This window comes from Strongylocentrotus purpuratus, unplaced genomic scaffold (genome assembly GCF_000002235.5).
Source record: "Strongylocentrotus purpuratus isolate Spur 01 unplaced genomic scaffold, Spur_5.0 spur5_scaffold_5, whole genome shotgun sequence".
Taxonomy (NCBI): domain Eukaryota; kingdom Metazoa; phylum Echinodermata; class Echinoidea; order Camarodonta; family Strongylocentrotidae; genus Strongylocentrotus; species Strongylocentrotus purpuratus.
The window spans coordinates 24,969,819-24,992,611 of NW_022145611.1; the positions used below are offsets into that span (position 1 = coordinate 24,969,819).

Here is a 22,793-nt window from a genome sequence, read left to right on the forward strand (position 1 = left end):
TCGTCCCTATTTTCACGAAATGAAGTGACGGTAGTGAATGAAAATCGCATACAATTTGCGTGCAGATTTTCCTCACTACCGTCACTTTGTGAAAATAGGAACGACGTGATGTATAAGTACATTCAGAATTTTCATATACTTGAGAGGTCATTGCACTTTAAAGATACACAAATAAAACAGAAAAGAAAGAGAAAGATTTGCTTTGCATAATCAAGATTTAATATTGCCGTCATAAATACAAACAAAAAATGTATAAAAATGGTATGACAGAAATAAAAGTTTGGAGGAATAATATATGAGAACATGTTTTCCCTAAACATGACCATATGATGTATTTGAAAATGCAATGAGTATTTAATCGCCGAAAACCATCAATGTACATGAACATGTATCCTGCAACTGAAAATTAATTTTCATAACTGCCCATTACATACTCCTGCTAGAAAACACAGATGAAATACAGGAGATCTGATACACATGTCCGAGATGTGTCGGTTTGGGATACAATGCAGCCAACATTCTTGCCCAACGTATACATGTATAATGAAAGTAAATTCTTATGTTCTGTCAGAAGTTTAATGTTCTGTTAGGTATTTCACTGATCGTGACTACATACGACCCAACCACAAGCGTTTTTTTAGTAACCTGTCGGACATGAATCTTTCCTTTAACAAATAACATGCATGGTTGATTATGTAATTCATTGTGCTGAGGAATAAGTGTCCAAATGAAATATTCAATATCACATTGTTGCTTTGTAGATTAAAATTGTCCTCTTTAGATGACATGAATAAAGATTAAACTTCAGAAGCACTTTGAATGCATACTCCAGAAATCATGGTTCAAACTCACAACAGACAGTTCAAGAAAATCCTGCTTAGGCTGCACAACTGGCCATAGCATAATTAGAAGTCATTGATAGACAAATTTATTGCTATGAATTTAATCTTTACAAATCTTTGATCATGGATATTTTGTTAAGTAGGGAAAGCACCACTTTGTTATAAAAGACTTGAGGGGGGTTGGGTTGCAGAGCTTCTCTTGCCCTGAAATGAAGCGATAATATGGCAGAAAAGAAAGCAGAGGCAGTACTGAGTACATGGGATCATGTGTATCTACACAGCTCTCTTAAAGATAACATCCCAAAGATGGATGATACCTAGTTTAGTTCAGCAAACGGTGTCTTATCTTTCTTTGTTGGTCACATATTGGAGAAACTCTCCGGACAAGCCATCAATATCCACCACAGACCCCAAGACTCTGCATAATTCCTACTTGGGATGTCTCCCCTACAATAGGAACAATCTTCTGGCAAAAAATATAGTCTCCATCCACCGACCATCTAGCCCTTTATCATCTCTCTGATGAGAATGATGATGAATCAGACGGAGACGTGGACGATGAATTAGACGATGATGTGGTGGCTGATGCTGCTCCTCTTGCACCTCTAACTGCATTCAAGTTTCTGATGACGGCCGATGCTGGGGCCATGAGGGCCTTGCGGGACAGTCGCATCTTTCCGCTGACAGGGTCACGACCAAAGTACTTGACGGGAATCTCCTGGCCTACCTCCATCTTCAGGGCACTTGGATGATTCACCTGAAACAGAAGATATCTTTTTAAAGTACAGCTACAGGAAATCAGTGTAATCTTTAGGCATAACTATATTCATCACAAACAACAGCCACAAGCTTCATATTTTTATGTATCTTCAATCAAAATAAAAAGTTTTTATTTTACACAACTCTGTGCCAAATTGAATGTCGATATTTATTAACATTAGAGCTAATTTAGTAAGCCCAGTATAAAAAATGATTCATGCTAAATAAATTCTTAATATGACTTATCAGCACTCCTGTTGAGGCTGTATGCATCTAACCATGAAACCATGAGCATAGCCTTAATGACAGCAGATAGATCATATAATGAATAAATGAAGGCATGCATCTTGTGTTTTGTATGATAATCCTAGATCCTCGTTATTTTGAGCAATTTTAAGATTGGTTGATGTCATCATCAATGGCAAATACATCCCTGATTCAGTATATAGGCTAACTTTAGGCCTCCCACAGAAGTGCATTTACTTGTACATGCTCACTACTGCAGACCACATACTTAAATGGACATTCTTTTGTCATATGACCACAAATACCTTCTATCAAGAGTTCATCACTTTTCTGACCTACCTTTCTTTGATCAAGCTGTGAGTTGTGAAGTAATGTAGGTGGCATTGCAGGATACAGCTTTACTAGTACTCCATTATCCCTGAAAGGAATATCATGGACATTCAATCAATAAAGGAAAGAACCTTACAAATGGTAAGAGGAAATGACGACAAAAACAAAGATTAAACCCCCAGCTTGCAAGGGCACAAATAGATCGTACCATTTTGTGTTTATTAACACAAAGTTTGTTAGATAATACAACCTTAAATAGGGTTAGGGACTGAAGAATGAAATAAAAGTCAATTCAATAAAAATCAAATATATTTGTGGCACTACCCATGTTCAATGGTTCTCTAACTCCAAATCCTAAGTGGCATTCAATAAAGTAATGATAATTTTCTAACGACATTGTGTTATGCAAAGGAAAATATCAACCAGAATAAGCTATTTTTACCTTAGTTCTGTGATAGTAGCTGTGTAGATACCTCCAAACTCCAAATCTGGTTCTTTCTGTGTGAGTGTAAGACATCAAAGTCATTAAAATACAGGAAAGTACCACAGAAAGGGGTGCTTTCACAGTCAACGTATGTAGAGATTATCGCTAGGCTACAATATGTGCTTACGGTAAACAAATACACCTTTGCATGAACTATTAATTTTCTATTATTCTTGTTCTCTATCAAATTTGGAGGACTGTCCCGGCCACATTCAAGTTTCTACCTAAAGGATACATCCAAAATTGTTACAAGCCTTTAGACATGTAATCTTGAGACTAGATTTAATAAAATCATGATATAAAAAAGAGAATGGCTTGACTCTATTGAATATGAAGCAAAACCTGACAAAAAAATTATGATCCAAGGTGAAAAATATTTGAAAGTGAAGGTAATGAAAAAGCAGACTGGTATTACACTTACATCTTCTAATAGCAGTTGCTCAATTCTTTCCTTTGCTTCACTCATTGCACTTGGCGTGGGTGCAAAGACTGAGAAGTGAGTTTCATCAACGGGAGAAATTGTTACCCCTAGAACAAAAGTGACAACAAAAGCACATTTGAAACAAGGAGATGCTTACTAATTCATGCTACAATTCCATTTCCTATTTAAGAAGATTACTATATGCTGTGCTGTGTTAACATTCATTTATAATAAATCTGTTACCTATGAAACATAACAAAATTTGTGCATATATGTGCTCAAATGGAGAAGACAAAGTTACTGCAGCATTTCTTTAACAGGCATTAAAAGCACAGTCTGGTTTTTATTGCACAAAGGAGGTAATGACAAAAGAAAACAAACTTACCAGTTTCTACTCTCAACTTTTTCAAGTTGTAACCACCAGGCCCAATGAATTTGGACCGCCTTTGTACCGGCACTTCAAGGTTTTCTATGATAGAAAAAAAAAAAGAGAAGAACAAAATCACCACAATGATCGGTACCCCGTTGGTCCCCCATGAACCCCTTTTTCTTATGTTAATTGAGAGCTGATTTGATGAGATAACAACATGTCAGTGACCTTGCAGGGAGGTCTTATCCCTCCTGGCTAAACTAGTGCAGACAGGCTTTAATGTAACTTAGGTATTTTGAAACAAATGATTGTGGATTACCTGTGACAGGACTGTTGCTTTTTCTGAGGTCCCTAGGTTTCCTGATAGATGACGCCATGATGTTGAGGATTTTACTCTTGGCTGCTGTACCAGCCTGGATGGCTTCTACAATGATCTTCATGGGCAAGGGCACTTTCACATCAGTCTGGTAAACAAAATATGAAGAGGTTTGAAGATGAAGAAATTTGAAAAGCATGAAGGAGCAAAGATGGTGGGATATCCTAGCCAATTCCATATATGGTTCCTGCATCAGAGTTACAAGTTTATACCAGCTTGAATGAAAATAACATTCAATTCAATTAAGAGAGGGTTTATTAGGCAGGTTTTACAACCAAAGGGGAATTGCATATGGCTGTATACATGATAAAATGACATTTAAACTGCAAGTGAAGTATTATTGCACATAGAATAATGATTATTAGTCTTGTCACACAGCATAATTATTACATCATTGGGGGTTTCAGTAAAATGGTATTGGGGAGTGTTTTACCAACAATTAAAGCTCTATTGAATAATAATTATTTCACTTCACTACGTAAAGACAATTCAAAAGGCTCTAATGAGAAACAAAAGATCTGTACATTGTTTCTAGGTATAGAACATGAAGAATGCATATCTTTCTCATGGAAAGAATAAATGTCTTTTTTACTCCAGATTAAATTAGAAACTGAACCTTTCAAATGAACAGTAAATATGCAATCCCTTCGATCTGCACTTCTCAACCCTTTTTAACTCAAGGCCCACTTTAGCTGTTCTTTGAGGCCCACGTTACAAAAACTTAATGAGAAAAAAATGACAATGAAACGTGACATAAGAAAATAGAGAACAAATTGTGTGGTAAGTATATGTGCTGTGCTAGTTGTATTGCTACTATTACACTCCTTACCCCCATTTCGTAAAAACAGAAGAAAACTAATTTTGTATATATTATAGCTAAATTCCAGCTGTGTCATGTAATACCAGACACAGTTTTTAGTTTATCTACTTTTTACAGTATCTTTCGCCAAGAGCGTTTTCTAGGAGATTTTCGTGGCCCACTGTGACTGCCCGATTCTCTTCCCTTACCTGTAATGCTGTGATTCCTTTCTTGCTTCCAGCCAGCTTCATATCCATATCTCCCATGTAGTCCTCAATTCCCTGTTCAAACATTAACAAACAGAACAATTACAGGTAAACTGTCAACATCAAACAAAGCAATTCCTAAATTCATTTTGATCCACTAAGATTATACTGCTTAAAATGTGCAGCAAAGAGCAAATATTAAAGCAAATATCCAAACAAAATTAAGCAATTTGGTCCTTCACTACTGTTTCGCCGAGCGATGATTTTTGCTTGGTTTAGATTTTCTCTTTTTTGCTCTTATAAGCTACCATAGGTTAAGTTCGGCACTGTCGCCATGTTCTTCAGTCAACGCAGTGCACAGTCAGAAATGTAGTCCAGTTTGACTCATTTACCAGTTAACCCGTCAGTTGCCATTCAAGTATTCCCGACGAAGTTTTGTCCCGCCACAGAATTGAGTGTTTAGATTAATATAAACTGGAATGTGAACTCTTAAAACGGAAAATAAGATAGATTCAAGTTGAACTGTAAAACGAATTCTAAAGAGCTGTATTCAACTCATTTGCATAATGCACATGTGGCATTAATTCCAAGATGGCTGCACCTAAAATGGCCGCGCCCATGACACGTACTTTTCGTCTTGTGTTTTTCCAGTTAAATGATAATTGTCAAAACAGAATTACAATATTAGGCAAATATTGTTTTATGTCATTTATAGAGTAAACAGTGTATATATTTAGAAGTCCTAAAGATAAAGGATGTTTATATTTGTGCATGCTAGAATCTTGGATTTTATGCAGTTTGTTTGGGTGACAAAAGTTGGTCTGTGGAATTTGATTTAGCTTGCTTAAAAGTTGCAAGACACCATTTATTGACTAGGTGAAAGGTTAAGCTTTGCACCTCTGGCATGGTATTTAGAGTCAGAATTGAAGACAGTGTTTAATCATTTTTAAGAGTTAACAATGTAACTTGAAAGGCTTGCTGTAGTGCATGTGTGGATTACAGGAGTAGATTACAGATGTAAATTACAGGTGTAAATTACAAGTTATGCCAGATAGTTTATTTTGTATTGAAGTGTAATCTCTAGATTATTACTGGGAAGTTTTATGTAAGTCAGATATTTAAGTTTAATTCATCAAACAGGGTTAAATTGTATGAAGTCATTTTATAAGACAGTTTTTCTTAGGCGAGCATAAATATGCAAATTAGGTGCCTGTCAAAGTCAGTCGAAGGTCATATAGCACATTTAAAGTGACAATCCATTGTTGAGGTTTTTAGAAGGAATTTATGCTATGAAGATAGATGAGAATTATCAAGCTTGTGTATTGATGCAAGATAAAGATGTTTACAGTTATTTTGGTTCATGCAAATTGGCAGTGATCTGTTTAAAGGGAAGTCTGGTCGGTTTTAGAAACTCTGAAAGTATGAGTATTTGAAAGTAATGCATATTATAAAATGCATAATGTTTTGTAACCATTGGTTACTCTGGATTTTTGTTAGTTAAAGGACGAGGTCAAGATTGACAGTTTATAGAACAAAAGCAAATGTGTTTAAATGAAACTTTATAGATACAGTAACTTGGTTTGTTCAGATAATTTGGATTATATATTGCATTCTTGTGTAACATGAATGATATACTAAATCTGTCATTGTTATTTTATCTGTCTTTACAGATCGAATAAATAAGCTTCACAGCTTAATATCTCCATTTACGGCTGGACTCTCCAATTTCATTTTTCCCTTTCTTCAACTATTCAACTACCCCCCCCCCCCCCAAAAAAAAAAAAAAAAATCTGCCAAAATGTTTCACAATGATTTCTCAAGAAAGTTTTTATCTTGATAACTGAATCCAGGCATTGTGCCTGACATACATACCAGCAGATCTGTGACTATCCTGTGGTCTTTGATGGTGAAGATATCATCAGATTCCGTCTCTGTAATTACACCAATGGCTACACCTGCTACCGGATGGCTTACTGGTACACCTAGTAAGGGTAAACAAAAAGTATTTTGCTTCAACAATACGCTGCGATTACTATTACATACATGTACATCAGTCTTATGAGGCGTTGCAAGAAAGTTGCAATCAATTGCAAATCCCCAAAATCAAGAGTAAGTCTTGCGATTAATTGCAAATTTGCAATTGATCGCAACTCAAGTTTCTTGCAACGCCTCATTAGTAAGAGATAGAGAAAGAGAGAGAGAGAGAGAGAGAGAGAGAGAGAGAGAGAGAGAGGGGGGGGGGGGCGGAGAATAAAAGCTAGAAGTAGTAAACCTAATTTAATTGTTAAAACCTTAATCCTAACAAAATCCTAGGAAAATTAGGAGACTATAGGGGCATTGCAAGAAAGTTGAGTTGCAATCCATTGCAAATGCAACTTGCAATCAATCGCAACTTTCTTGCAACGCCCCATTAGAATTGTAGCATTCTGTATTATTGTATATTTTGTTACAAAATTAAAATTCCACACAGAAGTTAGGCACGGTGATCAACCTATATGAAATCATCAGCAACAATGATTAATTTCTACAAGACACGATGATTAATATTTGGTTAAATAGCTGTTACATGAAATCATCTATTTAACAACATTATCCAACCTAGTTGAATTCTATGCTTTTGTAATTTGCATGCTCAGAACCATGTAAAAATGATAGAATAGATACCTGCATCCATGAGTGCAAGACTTCCACCACATACAGTTGCCATAGATGATGAACCTAAAACAGCAAGAGGAGGAAAATATAAACAAATTATTAGTATTCAACTCCCTTTCAAATTTACATTTCTGTTTCTCTGCTTCATATTCTAATCAAAAGAAAAATGACATTCAAACATATAGTCCACAGTACTATGCTATCCAAGGAACTAAATGATATTCTTTTTTATATATTCCTCACAAATTATGCATATATATATATATATATATTTATAAAATGGCTCTAGTATTTTAAGCATCGTGATTGGTCAATACGTGTCACATGACATTGACAAATTTTTGATGCAAGCACGATTTTCCAGAAATGAGTGCAGAAAAAGCGCAACAAAAAGTTATATTGCACGTGACCATGGAGATCCAGTGCGCGCGCGTACGTGTAGTACGCGCTCCCTCGAGTGCATTGCAATTATTGTAGGCTACGTGTAGCTAATATTGTACGCTCCACCATAATCCCCAGCGCAACGTACGCGTAGCTTAGCTCTAGCATGGACTTATCAACTTAGACATAAAAAGCAAATTTTTATTTTACTTTTGCCTTGGATTTAGGCCTGTTTTGACTTTTGGATTTTATAACGAAGCCAGGAATTTCAGCTGTCTGATGTAGATTCGTCTCTAGACCCACTGTAGACCTCTGTGGATTTTATTTTTAATCAAGGCAATGAATCCCATTGACTTTTTGGTAAGCCTGCAAGGTCTTAGTCTAGAACCAACCTAACTCTAGATCTAGATCGAACTCTCGTAGACTCTAACTTAAGATCTAAAGTTTCGTTTGTTGCTATTTGTGTCGCTATTTTATAAAACAAATAACGCACTTGACCAATTGTGCGAAACGTAAATGCAGTGTACGCTCGGTTTCTTCAGATGGTTCGCACTGTCAACTCGCCGCAAGCGGCTCGTTGCACAGAGCGGCACCAATCTAAAGAAACCTCGCGCGTACTGCATTCACCGCTATTGCACTCTGGGACGTGCGTTATTTGTATAATATATATATATATATATATATATATGACTAAAGTTCTTAAACAAATAAATGAATGCAGTAACAAGAACGACATACCATTTGACTCTAGAACTTCACTGGTGAGTCGAATGGTGAAAGGGTAGTCAGATGGAACCACAGGTCTCAGACCTTTCTCAGCCAGAGCTCCTGTGAAGCAAACAAAAAATGATCAGGAGCAACAAGGTTACATAACATTATTTCAAGAAATTTACTGGTCCAAAACAGTTTTTTCAGAATTTATAATTTTCCTGTTGCTTATTTTGCTTGTTGGTGCTGGTATGTTGGATGATTTCAAGCCTAACATTTTTAAGAGATCAATTATCCCCCATCTACTCAAACAATTTTGATTCATTTGTAATGAATTCTATCTCTGGTCAATGCAGATTATAATGTAGAAGTTTATTAAATGCTAATTTCAATATTCAATGAATAGAACTGCAATAAATCAAGTCTTAACGATAGCATTTATAATCCATCTCCAAAAATCTGACTAGGACATGGATAAATGATAGTGTCAACACTGTAGTTTTATGACAGAGCTCCTTCTATATATCATGTTTTTATAAAACAATAGTATAACAAATCACTGCATTTTAAAGTAACGACACAGTTTAACATGTTTTAAGAATATGACCCACAAAATTAGCCAATGCATTACTAACCATGACCTAGCTCTCTCCTATTGATGCCTCCCGTCCTGCCTGTTTCATTTGTAGCGTAAGGTGGAAACTGTATAAAAATAGAGACACATGCAAATATAGGTACATTTAATAAAAGCACAGAAAGAAGAAAGACAGTAACAAAATTTGAATTATTTTTTCAAATCTTGAAATGTTTCATTTGTCAGAACATCAACAACAAAAATATACAAAATGTGTGATACATTTGTTTTGTAAAATCTAAACAATAATGCTGTTGTACACATTTATAACTTTAACTTAAAAACAGACAGTGTAATTCATTTTAACAATATATACTAGTGCTGTAGCCGAACAGCCGAACCGAACACAAGTTCACCGAACATGGCACTTCCGAACCGAACGCAAAGGCCTGGTTCGGATGTTCGGCAGAAAAATATAAAAAGTTTTTGCAAGCTAATAAACTTGTCATTTTGTACCTAATTTTCATGTCATGATTGCTCATTTTATATTTACTTTTTTCCCATTTTCTGCCTTTGTGATTTACGCGTTTCCAGTGGTGACTTCACTGGCGCCATTTAAATCCCAGACCACGCTACGTCGCGATCGGAAGCCATAAACAAGAATACATGTGCGTGATCAAAATATGTTCAGCTCAAACCCATTCAACAAAAAAATAATATTATAATTGTAACAATATCGGACAAATTTTACAATATAAATAATTAAATAAATATATATTATAGTATGGTATTTATTTATTCAGGAAAAATAGGGATTTTATATTTTTCCTATTAAAAATAAAAACTTATACAAAACAGTTATTGACGAGCCTGAATTTGTATTCAAGATGGCAGCTTTCATGACTCTAACATTAGACAACAACCGTCTCGGAAAATCTTTCAAAAATATCATTTATTGACAAATTGAAAACATGATTCTTTTAAAATTGAAAATAAAACACGATTCAAGACGGAAATACAAATGTAAGTAGTATTTTTCTTCACAAATAATTACGTTTAGAGCAGTTTTTAATGTGAAATTCGTACTGGTCGGAAGCAGTGTGCAGAGGTCCTCCGTGCTGGTCGGGCCCGGCAGGCTGGACGGCCCGCCCAGTGCCGACCGCCGTGGCTATAACGCTGCTTGCTATTTTATTACCGAACCCCGAACCGAACCAAGTTCGGGTGAAAAATTGCCGAACCGAACCGAACACGAACATAGCGTCTGACTTACAGCACTAATATATACTCTGACATTTATGACAGAACATAATACATCACATAACACTACATGAAAATGCAAACATTGTATTTCTTTCAAATCTTTGTACCGATATATAATTTTACACATTACAAAACACAAAAAAAAATGAATTGATATTTTGCCACTTTGTAATACCGGTATGCCTCTTGATTTTGTTTTTTCTCTATGCAAAAAAATCTTCAGTAGACTTGTATGTCACAATTTAATAGAATAAAACATTTTTCCATGCAGGATAAAGAAAATCAGAAAGTGTCTACCTACCTCATAATGCAGCATGAAGTTCTTTTCTCTGATGTCCCTGCAAAAATTAGATAAGTGGAAATTTAATATAAATTTCAGGTATATTTCACCCTTTTATGTGTTTCGTCCTAAGCACATAGAGACAGTGATGCAGCAGTGACATGTGCTATAACTTGAAAAACACAATATCATTATAATTATTATTGTTATTATCATTATTATTTTCATTATTATTATTATTATTATCATGAACAGTTCAAGATAATTATTTAATAACAGCAGGAAATATCAAGTAGGATATATCAATTACACATGAATGCTTTTATGTACATAAAAAAGATTTACAATAATGTAAACTTCATTCATCATTTGTCACCATCCATATAATTTTCCTCAACCCTTGCTAAAGTCCACATTTAATGAAATGATCATGCGATAATCGAAAAGTGTAGTTATTCTTACAGGGATATCTATTGTGAACTTTGTAGTTTCTCAGCAGAAAAAAAAGAAAAGATGTTTGTATGACAACTTGCAAGTTCATTCTGAAGTCAGAACTTGAAAACAGGTGACACAAAAATGTTCTACAAACAATTAAAGTAAAAGCATACATTTTATTTATGTTAACTCTTTATATTTTATTGCTTTCCTCACACTAAATATCACTGAACTTAAAAAAAGGCTTAGGTCATAAAATATTTCTTCACTTACTCTTGCCACACAGGATCTGCTCTCAACGCTGATTCAATGGAATCAAATGTTACAGTACAAAAGACCTGGAATGGATATAAAAGGAACAGAAATCAACTTAATGATATTCTCTGTAAAAAAAATTATCAACAGAGACATCTCTTGGTTTATACACATAATTCAGAAAATTAGGGAGAAATTAACTATCTTAGGACATTATACAATAATCAATATGAGCTTTAAGGCATAGGATCACGATTTTCTATAAAGATTGTGTAAAAGGGAGGTTGAAAAAAAACCTGTACTTTTGACACCTTTTCAATTTTTCATCAAAATTAACAATTGACAAATATGAATATGTGGTGGTCACATTATTTACTAAAGAATCACACAATCACATACCACTGTAGTTCTTATACTACCGGTATTTGGATAAAATATATTATCTCAAATGCCACTGTTATTTAACAGGAATGTGAATCGTTCTCCAATCTTTAAATAATGATTAAATCACATAAACATTAATCGATTTCAGAATTTTTTGGGGGTGGCCACATTGTAATTTTTCTCAATGCATGAAAACAACTTCTTAGGATATTTTTTGCATCATCATTTTTATGAAAGCATAAATTGAATCAACATATAATTCAACTTAAGACTTGATTGCACAGTGATAATGGAGCTGCATCAATAGTGTGGAATTTGACACCATGCAGGTGTTTCTCAACAACAGGTGTTTTCAATCACAGAGAAAAGCCTTCACATATATGAGCAATAGATCTTCTGTAAATGCTGTGCATATTCCACAAATCACCCCATAAAGAAAATGTCATTATCATACATTTCCCTCACTCAAAGACTCTCCGAAAGACTGGGGTATTTCTTGCTGGGACACCCAGTTTGCTGTGTGCTGGTATTTCCATCAAGTCTGGTGTCAGCGAGTTATGACCGCCTACACATGGAAACTGCCTTCTATATCCCTTCAAAGTGTGGAAAGAGCATAATTCTTACCTGTGTTTGACCTCTCTGAAAGAGAGCGGAGCCATGTAAGGGTTTGTAGAGATCCACTGAACATGTGATGTCACGCATCTCATCTGCTTCTCTGCCATCACACCTGAATGTATCACAGATGAAAAGAGTTGTATAGACAGAAGCACAAGACGATGCTTGAGGCACTCATTAAATGTCTCCTCGTGCGCTCTAAACATTCTTTACTAGCACATTTTGGACACTGATGTAAATATGATAATATGAGCATTTTAATAAAAACTAGAGGCAGTTGACATAATTCAAATACCATTTACATGGAAGAGAAAAATGTGCAACTAGATAAGATGTTCCAATGGTGTAATATTTCAGACAATGTAACAGAATCCAGATGATTATTAGAGAGTGATGATGCAGTAATTGCCTTGTCAATTTCAATAGAATATCATATTCTCAGATGATTCATAGATAGTACGTCATTAATCACTAGAATTTATTCTATTATAATGAGGGGGAACGGATAAAATATATTCACAATGTTTTAAATACAATTCATGTCACACTACAAAACAGTTTGATCTGTGGCATTACACACTTAGTATTTCAATTGGAACTAAATAAAGTAAGTTGTAAACAATAAAATACCTTTTATCCTCTTCCAAAATAATCTTTCTGAAGACATCTTTTGCTACAATATTGAAGGCATCATTAAGCAGTGATGGGTCTTCATTTGGAAACATTTCTAAATAGAAGGAAAATTGAAATGAAAAAATTACAACATCTATATTATAGAATATTTCTTTTGGTTTCAAATACTACAATTGTAACCACTTATGAGGGTAATGAATGTGTAAATGAACAAGTATCACATGAAACATAATTGATATATTTCAAAAGTACTTCATATTTCTTTCTTGAACATGGAAGTAACAGAAAGAAATAATCATGACTGATATAGCTAAACAACACTAAAATAAAGTCAATCAACAAACATACACATATTCTAAAAACAATTTCAATATCATGAACACACAGCTCTGTGTTTACCTCGTACAGTTGAAATATGGTGCTCTCTAACTTGACTTGCAGCATTGTCTCTTGAAAACTGGAAGAGAAAATACATCAATATATATTATTATGCATAATTTGACAATCATAAATTCATAGCAAAAATAATACTTGAAATATGTCTGGAAATTGTAATTTAGAAAGAAAAAAAGAAGATAAAGAAATAAGGAAAAGGGAAGAAACATAAATGAGACAGATTAACAAGAAATTAATTCACTAGCTAGTTATAAATACATGACCACTGTCAATTTCAAATATCTCATTAATTTTGAAAACTAAGATACTACATTTCATACCGATTCTAAAATACCAAATGCATGCAATTATTTATATAAGAAAGTTAATAAGACATAATACCTTATTGTGGGTAGGATCTGTGTAAACTGCATGATATTGCTCAGCTGCTAATCTGTAAATGAAGGAGAGATTTAGGGTACAAACTGGAAAAATTAATCAATTTTGTTTGGTATCATAGATCTACTATGCATCAAATACTAATATCAGATTTTGATTTGTTCAAAAGTATTATGTGATTCATAGCTCAAGAAACTACAGGTCAAACTTGTATAAAATGACCTTTCAAGAGAAACAAGAACAAGAAAAATGAAGGTGTTTTTCACAGGTCATCTGTACGTATAAAATTATTAAATACAGGTTTCAAACAGGAACACTTTTCTTCAAGAACACTATTCTTCAAGAACAGAACATGAAATCTTTGTAGACAAGTTGTTTTCTATACAGGTAGTCACTAGTCAGTAGTCCCTAAAATTTTGGGATGTATTATCAACAGGAAAACTAACACATAGCTTATATCACCTACCTTCTAACACTGTCTAGTACCTCTGGCGATGGTATACCAAATGGTTCATACTCCCTCTTCTCCTTGCCATGTTCCCTAGCGAGCTTTTCGATACTCCTCACAATGATCTGGGTTTCTTTTAGTCCAGCCTTTAAAGCTTTCAAGAAGTCTGTCTGGAGAACATTGTCTGCTGAGGCCTCCACCATCACTGTAAATAACATGCAAACAGCATTAGGTCAGTTTGTAGTGCCCAGCAGAGGGGTGCAAATGGATAATTGGATGTACATTTTTAAAAAAAATGCATTCCAAGTTGCAAATGTTCTTTGACTTTATCTATGACATACTTTACAGTCAGAATTCTACAGTCAGGAGTCTACTTCTTCCAATTGTTATTATCAAAGGATAGTTTATCAATACTCCAATTAAAACATAGGAGTCTAGATGCAACAAGTTTACTTTTTCATCCATTACCTACACATTTTTCAGGGTTTGACTAGTGGTGGACTATTAAAATTATGTACAGATATTGTGTGAATTTTGTGCAATTTTTTTTGGTACCAAACATCTCTGTTTCAACATTTGCAAATCTGTTTATTTTTCATTTCATGAATTCAAACCTTAGCACCTAAAATACACAATTCCATCCTTATAATTTCCCAAAACACCAGGAAGAGGATGGGATCTTCATAGACTAAATGTACTTGTCATACTACTTAAAACCATCTATAATAATAATACGCTAAGGCTCCGCGGGGGGCGCGACGTCTCCGCCAGCCTTTGTATTCTATTGTTTTTTAATGAGATCGCCGACCCAAGTTGGTGCAGCTATCTCCTCCTGAACCCTCCCCTCGGGGTCCCGGTGCCCGGTGCCATCGTCCGGGGGAGAGTCTACTCTGTGGAATTGGCTATACTCCGCCCGAGTTCCTCCTCCGTGTCGACGTCCAGGGCGAAAACAGACGCGATATGCATAATGCAGGATATGCGTGACGACAGAGACACCTCATGGATATTCAACATTACATCCGTAGACACACGACAGACGACGAGCAACTCACATTAAGTTGCGTATTAAATGCACGATGCACACGGTCGGGCTTACCCGAGTAAAGCATCTTTGTATAGGATATCCTTTGTAGTAGCTGCACAAGCCGCAGAGATACACACGAAGCTTCGATCCCGTCCACGTCCAAACTTAGAGACCTATTTCCATCATGATTGCCGCGATTTTGATATAGTTTTCGTGAATGGAGGTATGAAATCAAAGCTTATTTTGTGATTACTACGGCCATATAGTCTAGACCTATACTAAATTTTTATTATCATTTTCTAAAGGAAAGTTTTCACAAGAAAACCATTGGACTGACAGTTTAGTCGCAAGCTGCCTTCATACAGTGCAGGGCTTCTGTTCAGTGTGTGTGAGTTGAGACGAGCTTGCAGGAAGCTCCAACACCGGCACCGAGCACCGCAGGCGTCCGACGCCTGCGGCGCCGGTGTTCGAGCTATGGAGTTACGCTGTAGTGTGTGTGAGTTAAGCTGAGCTGAGCTCGAGTCGAAGAGATTTGACACTTTGAAATTGTTATCTGTTGGTTTGCATCATTATTGCCGCGATTTCAATATAGTTTCGTGAATAGATTTACGAAACCTGAGCTTAGAATTAGTAAAAGTATTACTCATGTCTACGTTTTTAAACGACTACCTGATTTTCTTGTGAAAATTTTACTTTGAAGAATGATTATCGAAATTCATGGTCAGAAATAATCACAATCTAGGGTATATTATGTTACAGTTCTTGCATCAAATCAATGCATGAAAACTTAGTTATTGAACTAGAATTTTTTTTTTTTTTTTTAAATAGGCAATTATGAAGTAGGTAGCCTGAAACCTGAGCCTTCTAAACAAATCTCAACAAAGTGAAGGCCTATATCCTTTGATGAATTAATGAAAAAGTAACCCCAGAAAAAAGAGCCCCCGAAAGTTGAAAAAAGTAGCCCACGAAAATTTTTCCAAAAATTTGAAATAGAGCCCCCGAAATGAAAATCTTAATTTTCTGCCTGCGCCCCCCTCTAGAATCCCGCGATTTCCGCGGGTCCTGAGTTGAGTGTATATATAATATAGGCGTGGGGTCCCCGGGTTTCAAGGGGCCATAAACCCCAAAAAGCTCAGGGGTTACGTTCTTCAAAGTTGGTGGGGGGGGGGGGGGGGGGGAGAGATCAGATTGCAGCGAGTTGAGTGTATAGGCGTGGGGTCCACGGGTTTCAAGGGTCCATAAACCCCCGAAAGCTCAGGGGTTTTAGGCGTTTAATTAGGGTCAGATGAGCATATTTTTAATACTTTATTTGTGACACTTGCGGGTCACTAATTGGCGTGGGGTCAATACGTAGAGTTGCATAGTGTTGCGTACCAACTACGCTGGCCTACATTACTATATGCTGAGGGACGGAACTGGGTACGCAAGATGAACGAAAACAATTCAACATGTTTAATTTTTTTCGCGTACTTTCGGCGTAGAAACTTGACGTAGAAAGTACGCCTTTTTACATACGCAACACTACGCTACATGCCTACGCAACAGTATGCTACCCTACGCCAGATCGACAAAGCAGTAAAAGCTTTCCACACAGTAAGCAACCATAAGCAAACCTGTACGCCAGCCTACGCATAACCTACGCAGGGACTATTTTCTCATTAATACGTAGCCTAATTTCTGCGTAGTCGGTACGCCACACTACGGAATTCTACGCAGTTCCAGTGGCTTGAAGAATAACTACCGGTACAGTTGGATCGTTTTTTAAATTTTTATATAAGGCCAGATTTAAAAAAAAACATGTTTAGCGTCCTGTTTTTTTCGAAAAATGGGAATGAGGAGGCCCTTTTTTTTTTTCTTCTTTCAAAATGGCCGCTCCATACATTTTCCCTGACATTCGGGCTTTTTTTCAAGATGGCGGCCGACAATTGTTTTTTTTTTCTTTTTTAATATCAGAAATAATTTTAGCAGTGCTTTTCATGATTTTTTTCTTTCAAAAACTAAAAAAAAAAAACTAAAAAAAAAAAATTAAAAAAAAAAAAAAAAAAAAAAAAAATAAGAGGCGGCCCCCAAAAAGGAAACGGACAGGACACTGTTTTATTTTCTTTAAAAAAAACGACAAAAAAACAAAAAAAAAAATCAAAAAAATTTCAAAAAATAAATAAATAGGAGGCGGCCCCCAAAAAGGAAGCGGGCGGGGACGCTAAACATGTTTATTTTATTTGATGGCCTGAATGGCAAATAAAGTTCTTGGTGGTTTTAATTTAAACACTCTCTATATATCTATTTACACCCCCCGCCCCCCTCTAGAATCCCGCGGATTTCCGCGGGTCCTGCTAGTCCTTATATATTCCCCTTCAATAGGAAGAGTATGGGATCTTAATGGATTAAATCCATTTTACATGTGTCATGCAAAAACTTTGGCAAGCTTTTAGTTCACAAAATACCAAATTTGATTATATTAATAAACTGGTCTTTGCAATTTTTGAAAATTAGTCTGAGATCACAGCCCTCACCTAGATTACTCTTCTTTGTCCCTGCCACGACCATGTTGATGGTGCTTCTCCTCATATCGAGTCTGGTTGGGTTAATCATGACCTCCTCATCAATCAGACCCACCCTGACAGCACCTATTGGACCATTCCATGGCACGTCAGAGAGGGCCAGTGCGGCAGAAGCTGAGGGACAAAGTGAGAAGAGAAATGGACGTTAAATCTTTACAATGTGTCAACTATTTGTAGGCTTAGGGTGGGATAATGCCTGATTTGTAAATATCAAGAGTTTTTTTTTGACCGTTTCCAACTTGTTAGAGAGGTAATATAATGTCACTATGAACATGACGACAAAGAAAGCGGACAAAATATACAGTTCCTCAGGTAGACAAAAGAACATCCCTTCACTGCTATTATGTAAAAAGGTGAATATGCATGTGACACCTGTTCTACACATTTTTACATAATAGCAGTGAAGGGATGTTCCTTTGTCTACCTGAGGATCTGTATATTTTGTCCGCTTTCTTTGTCAGTCATATTCATAGTGTGTACACCTGTATTACATACCTCACTTTAGAAATCTAGCCATCCAGCAAGCCTCAGGGTTATTGCAGGATGTAACGTCCCCTAGAGCCTACAGCAATAGCGATGCCTCTCAAAGCGGTCAATATATCTATACAGTTTTATATCCTAACAGTATATTCCAAAAGCTTAACTATGCAAAACAGCAATGAAGGCTATTCAGCAAACAATGCCATATTTGGCTATTGACTTTACCTCCATTAATGCTGATAACACCTGGATCTTGTAGTCCATCTACAGCTAACAAATTGCACATAACCTGGAGAAAGAAAAAACAAAAATACCCATGGAAACATATGTGGTACATTCAAAATGTCCTTTAGCATTGGTCAATTCAATTTAATCTTATTCATCCAAATTGAAATAAACAGAAATTTTACATCGTTGTCCGAAGAAGAAGACACTTTTAGAAACAGGTAGGATAGAGATTATGTAAAGTAGCAACGTATTTTCAATTAATTTCATTTGTCAACAGTATATTTCAATGTGTTCAAAGCAGTTTGAAATATATTGTTGGTATCACATACCTGAGTATCATAGAAGAACCCTTTGGGAAATAGTGGTCTAATTGATCTGTCTAGGAGAAAGGAAAAAAACAATAAAATATTAAATATTAAATTATTCAATCCATTCTTGAAAACATATACTAATATTCAAGTATTATACATGGCAAACACTTATATAATATTGACTGGCCTTGAGGGGTATATCAGAAATAATGACCAAGCTCAGATCATATTGCCCCGAGTCAAAAGACGAGGGCAATATGGTCTTAGCGCGGTCAATATTTCTGATATCCCCTGAAAGTAAAGCCAGTCAATATTTTTATTGTTATCCAAATCACACATCTAGAGCAAATACAGAAATCCACCATGACAATCTCAAAGAACTGAACAAACTTTGTCAAACCAGCACTGTGCATCCAGTGCTTGACAAAATTTTTGATACACTGCAAGCAGTGTGCATTTGGTGTGATTATTACGTCACAATAGAGTGCGCGCAAAGTGCGCAGGTTCTCGTACGCATAATAGATGCGCAATGAAAATGACAAAATATGGTGCGGTCATTACAAGATGCCCGGATGCGAGACTGTGGAAAAATACAAAGGTATATTTTCACTTGTCTCTACACGCAAAGTCTATACGAGCAGGGAGACCAAGGAAAATACTGCTAGTGAAAACTAGGGCAATACGGTTTTGTAAATGACCAGCTCAGATGTCTGATAGGGGTAATAATAAATAATAATGTTACAGAAAATAAATTCCAAAAGATTTATATATAAAAAATATGCATGAGTTTTTACAATATTAAACAACAGCTGGAGTTTGACATGGATATTTCCTCCTAGATATCATTGTAATTTGCACTCACATAGTTTGAATTGAGCTTCTCAAATACTTTGAGTGTATTTGAGATGAGAGATTTATTCATTTAGTCCATAACCGGCATATTAGTTGAGAGAGTGCCAAATACATGATAATATTTGTACCAAAAGAGCAAAATATCCCACTGCAGCCTTTTGCACACTATGTATGTGCATCAGATCTACACTTATCAATCATCCTTCAAACATCTTATCATAGAAAATCTTTATATCTTTTATAATAATGTTTGGTATACCTATCATTCTACTTGTGAGTATCTCTTGATCAGTGACACCTCTCTCTCTTCTGAGATGATTGGTGGGTATTCTACCTGCTGCTGCAGCCTTCTGCCTGTAATCAACCTAGGAAAAAAACATGCAAATTGGATGAGATGTAAACACAGAGGGAGGGAGAGGGAGAGGGAGAGGGAGGGAGAGAGAGAGAGAGAGGGAGAGAGAGAGAGAGAGAGGAGAAAGGCAGAGAAGATGAACTGAATAAGGGCAAATGATATTTTGAAATGACCGATTCCATGCAATTGTTTAATTTTCAATTTATTTATTTATTTCCATAAAAATCACATTTACAAAAAACACATACATTTGCAAAAGGTACTGTAAATAACATGCAAAATCTTTCACTAGAATATACATAAGTACATTCAAATATTAAACAATAATGGAAAAAGAGAAGTTATAAAAACCCAAATAAATGAGTTTGTCAAGATATCTTTATTGTAACTCATTGTTTCTAGGTGTACTTTTGTAAATTACCATTTTAAAAAGCAATATTTTGAGTGGATCATTTACAGCCTATACAGGGTTTGAACCATATAAATTTGAGAAGCAAACTCAATGACTTTCCATGACCCTCTTTTTCCTTTTTCCATGACTAGATAAGTACCATTTTGATATGGGTTGCAATATCCAAGTGGGGAACGAAACCACCCCATTGACAGTTCAAACTGGAAGGCTACCAAAGCCACACACGGCCCACACCCACAATATATTATCCTTGACTTTCCATAACTTTCCGGAAGAGTTTATTTTCAATGACTTTCCAGGTTTAATGCATATATTACTTAATCCTAAATAGACCACTCACTGTTAATGGAAGAAAACCTGGAGATGATGAATTCTTCTTGCTGACTGCAGTGACCATAACAGTGGTATCTCCAATCTGAAAACAAGTCATAAGCAAGTCAATTGTTATAGCATTGCATTAGTAGTACCCAGTATCATAAAATGTCTATTCTATAATAAAATTGTTATTGGAATACACGTACGTATAGCAAGAGTAGCATCACAGGAATACAAAAATACCCAATAGAATCATTATACTTGCTATATAGACCTATATATATATATGACAACAATAATCTATATGATCAGTATAATGACAAATAAACATCCCGCGCTTACAAATTTAGTTGATCCAATTGAAAGTGAAACAACAAATAAAGTTCAGTCATTCCATTCCATTTTTGTCTTCATCTTGCTTTCTAAGTTTTCCACTTACCTGAGCAGTTGCACAGCCATCAGCTAACTTAGCTAACTCTCCAGTAGACAGTATAAGAGGACTACATTATAAGAAATTGAATGAAGAAAAAAAAATCCGTATTTGAAAAACTCTTTATTTAAAATCCATTTATGAGAATAAGCAATATGTTGGACAAACTTTAGTTCATATTGCATTTCATTAGAAAATGATGATGAATTCAATGAAGAAGTCAGTTTAAATCAGATCAAACAGAAACAGAATGGATCCAAATGCAGATATAGGCAATTCTTTTGTTAGACTTGGATAATCTGACTGAGAAAATGGTCTGAAAGATGGCAACCGAGGTTCAACAAAGACAAATGTAGAATTGTGCATTAGGCGTTTAAAAAAAAGATGTTGTATTGTCCTTTGCGACCGACCCCAAAATCTTGAAATCTGCTGTCGGCTTTTTATTTATATATATTTTTTTTTTTACCGTTATTTAGAGAGAAAAAAAATTATGATTAAAAAATAAAGACAATACAGCAAAAAACTGAGAAATATCACCCCAAAGACGGAGAATAAAAAAAGTTTAAAAAAAAAGATTTCCAACCGACTGACTAATGTTTTGGCACCTAAATGGCGATACAACATCTTTATTTTTGTAGACCAAAAAACTGAGAAATATCACCCCAAAGACGGTGAATAAAAAAAGTTTTAAAAAAAAGATTTCCGGCCGACTGACTAATGTTTTGGCACCTAAATGGCGATACAACATCTTTTTTTTTGTAGACCTTATGGCAAACAGGTAGTAAAGACATCAAACAACATATATAATGGAAGTACATACATGGAAAAGAAAAAAAACACCTTGGTGTTTGAGTTGGAGTAGGCCTAACCTTAAGTTAAGGACTCCTTGATTTTGAGGAGGCGGGGGGGGGGGGGGGGGGGGAATCTGTTTCACCACCTTGTTTTTCTACAAAAGAATTGCTTATTAGTATTACTATTACTATTAGTATTACTAAAAGCCTAGAATGGACCTTTAAAAACTTGCCTCTGGCCAATGACTGCTTCCACTGTGCCACTTGTATTTGCATTCCATGAGGCAAAATGTTTCAGTCTTTTGGATATTTTGGACCATCGCCGTTGAGTTCCTGCAGCATACCGCCATGGCAATGCACGCCACATTGTTTCGGTCAACCAGATGAGGATTAGACTAGATCAGTTAATATCACACCAGACAACTATAAGATGGTAGGAGAAAATCTACATCTAGGCCTACTGCAAGAACTTTAGAAGTGGGTAGGGTAGCTGGTATACGCAGCATGTACATCTGCTCATTGCTCGGAACTAGAGACAGTTTGTTGCCGCTACTTTCGGGGAGCACTGGCTGCGCTTGCTGCTGCATGCGCTGATGATTCTGATCGAGCTTGCGCTGCGCTTTAATTCTAGCTAACATGCATGGATGCTGCGCTCATCTTATTGCATTGCGTAATTTAGGGCAAGAGAGCAAGTGCATAGCATTACGGCGCTATAATATCTTTGATAGATGCACACATTGTACGTACGAATTGATTTCTTGTTACACAACGGCATGCACAGATATACTTGCGTGACGAACAC

At 35.7% G+C, this 22,793-nt stretch overlaps 1 protein-coding gene across 1 annotated transcript; it reads right to left on the minus strand.

Moving 5' to 3' along the window:
• Nucleotides 1–196: 196 nt before the first annotated feature.
• LOC583679 (polyribonucleotide nucleotidyltransferase 1, mitochondrial) lies at nt 197–22,587 on the minus strand. The gene is made up of 25 exons (XM_030998583.1): nt 22,225–22,587; nt 21,210–21,270; nt 20,796–20,870; nt 19,951–20,056; nt 18,858–18,907; nt 18,526–18,589; nt 17,773–17,934; nt 14,254–14,440; nt 13,791–13,842; nt 13,413–13,470; nt 13,011–13,107; nt 12,390–12,492; nt 11,400–11,464; nt 10,713–10,749; nt 9,213–9,279; nt 8,608–8,697; nt 7,498–7,551; nt 6,706–6,815; nt 4,837–4,908; nt 3,772–3,916; nt 3,468–3,551; nt 3,083–3,189; nt 2,620–2,675; nt 2,187–2,265; nt 197–1,599 (listed from the first exon to the last, which is right to left on the minus strand). The coding sequence occupies exons 1-25, from the start codon at nt 22,356–22,358 to the stop codon at nt 1,354–1,356; spliced, it is 2,361 nt and encodes a 786-aa protein (XP_030854443.1). The 5' UTR covers nt 22,359–22,587; the 3' UTR covers nt 197–1,353.
• Between the last annotated feature and the right edge of the window lie 206 nt (nt 22,588–22,793).

Coding starts and splice junctions, on each gene's coding strand:
- LOC583679 (XM_030998583.1), bottom strand. CDS start 22,358: ATGTGGCGTGCATTGCCATGGCGGTATGCTGCAGGAACTCAACGGCGA. Junction 8,698..9,212: donor TAGGAGAGAGCTAGGTCATG/GTTAGTAATGCA, acceptor TTTGCTTCACAG/GAGCTCTGGCTGAGAAAGGT. Junction 2,676..3,082: donor AGCAACTGCTATTAGAAGAT/GTAAGTGTAATA, acceptor ACACTCACACAG/AAAGAACCAGATTTGGAGTT.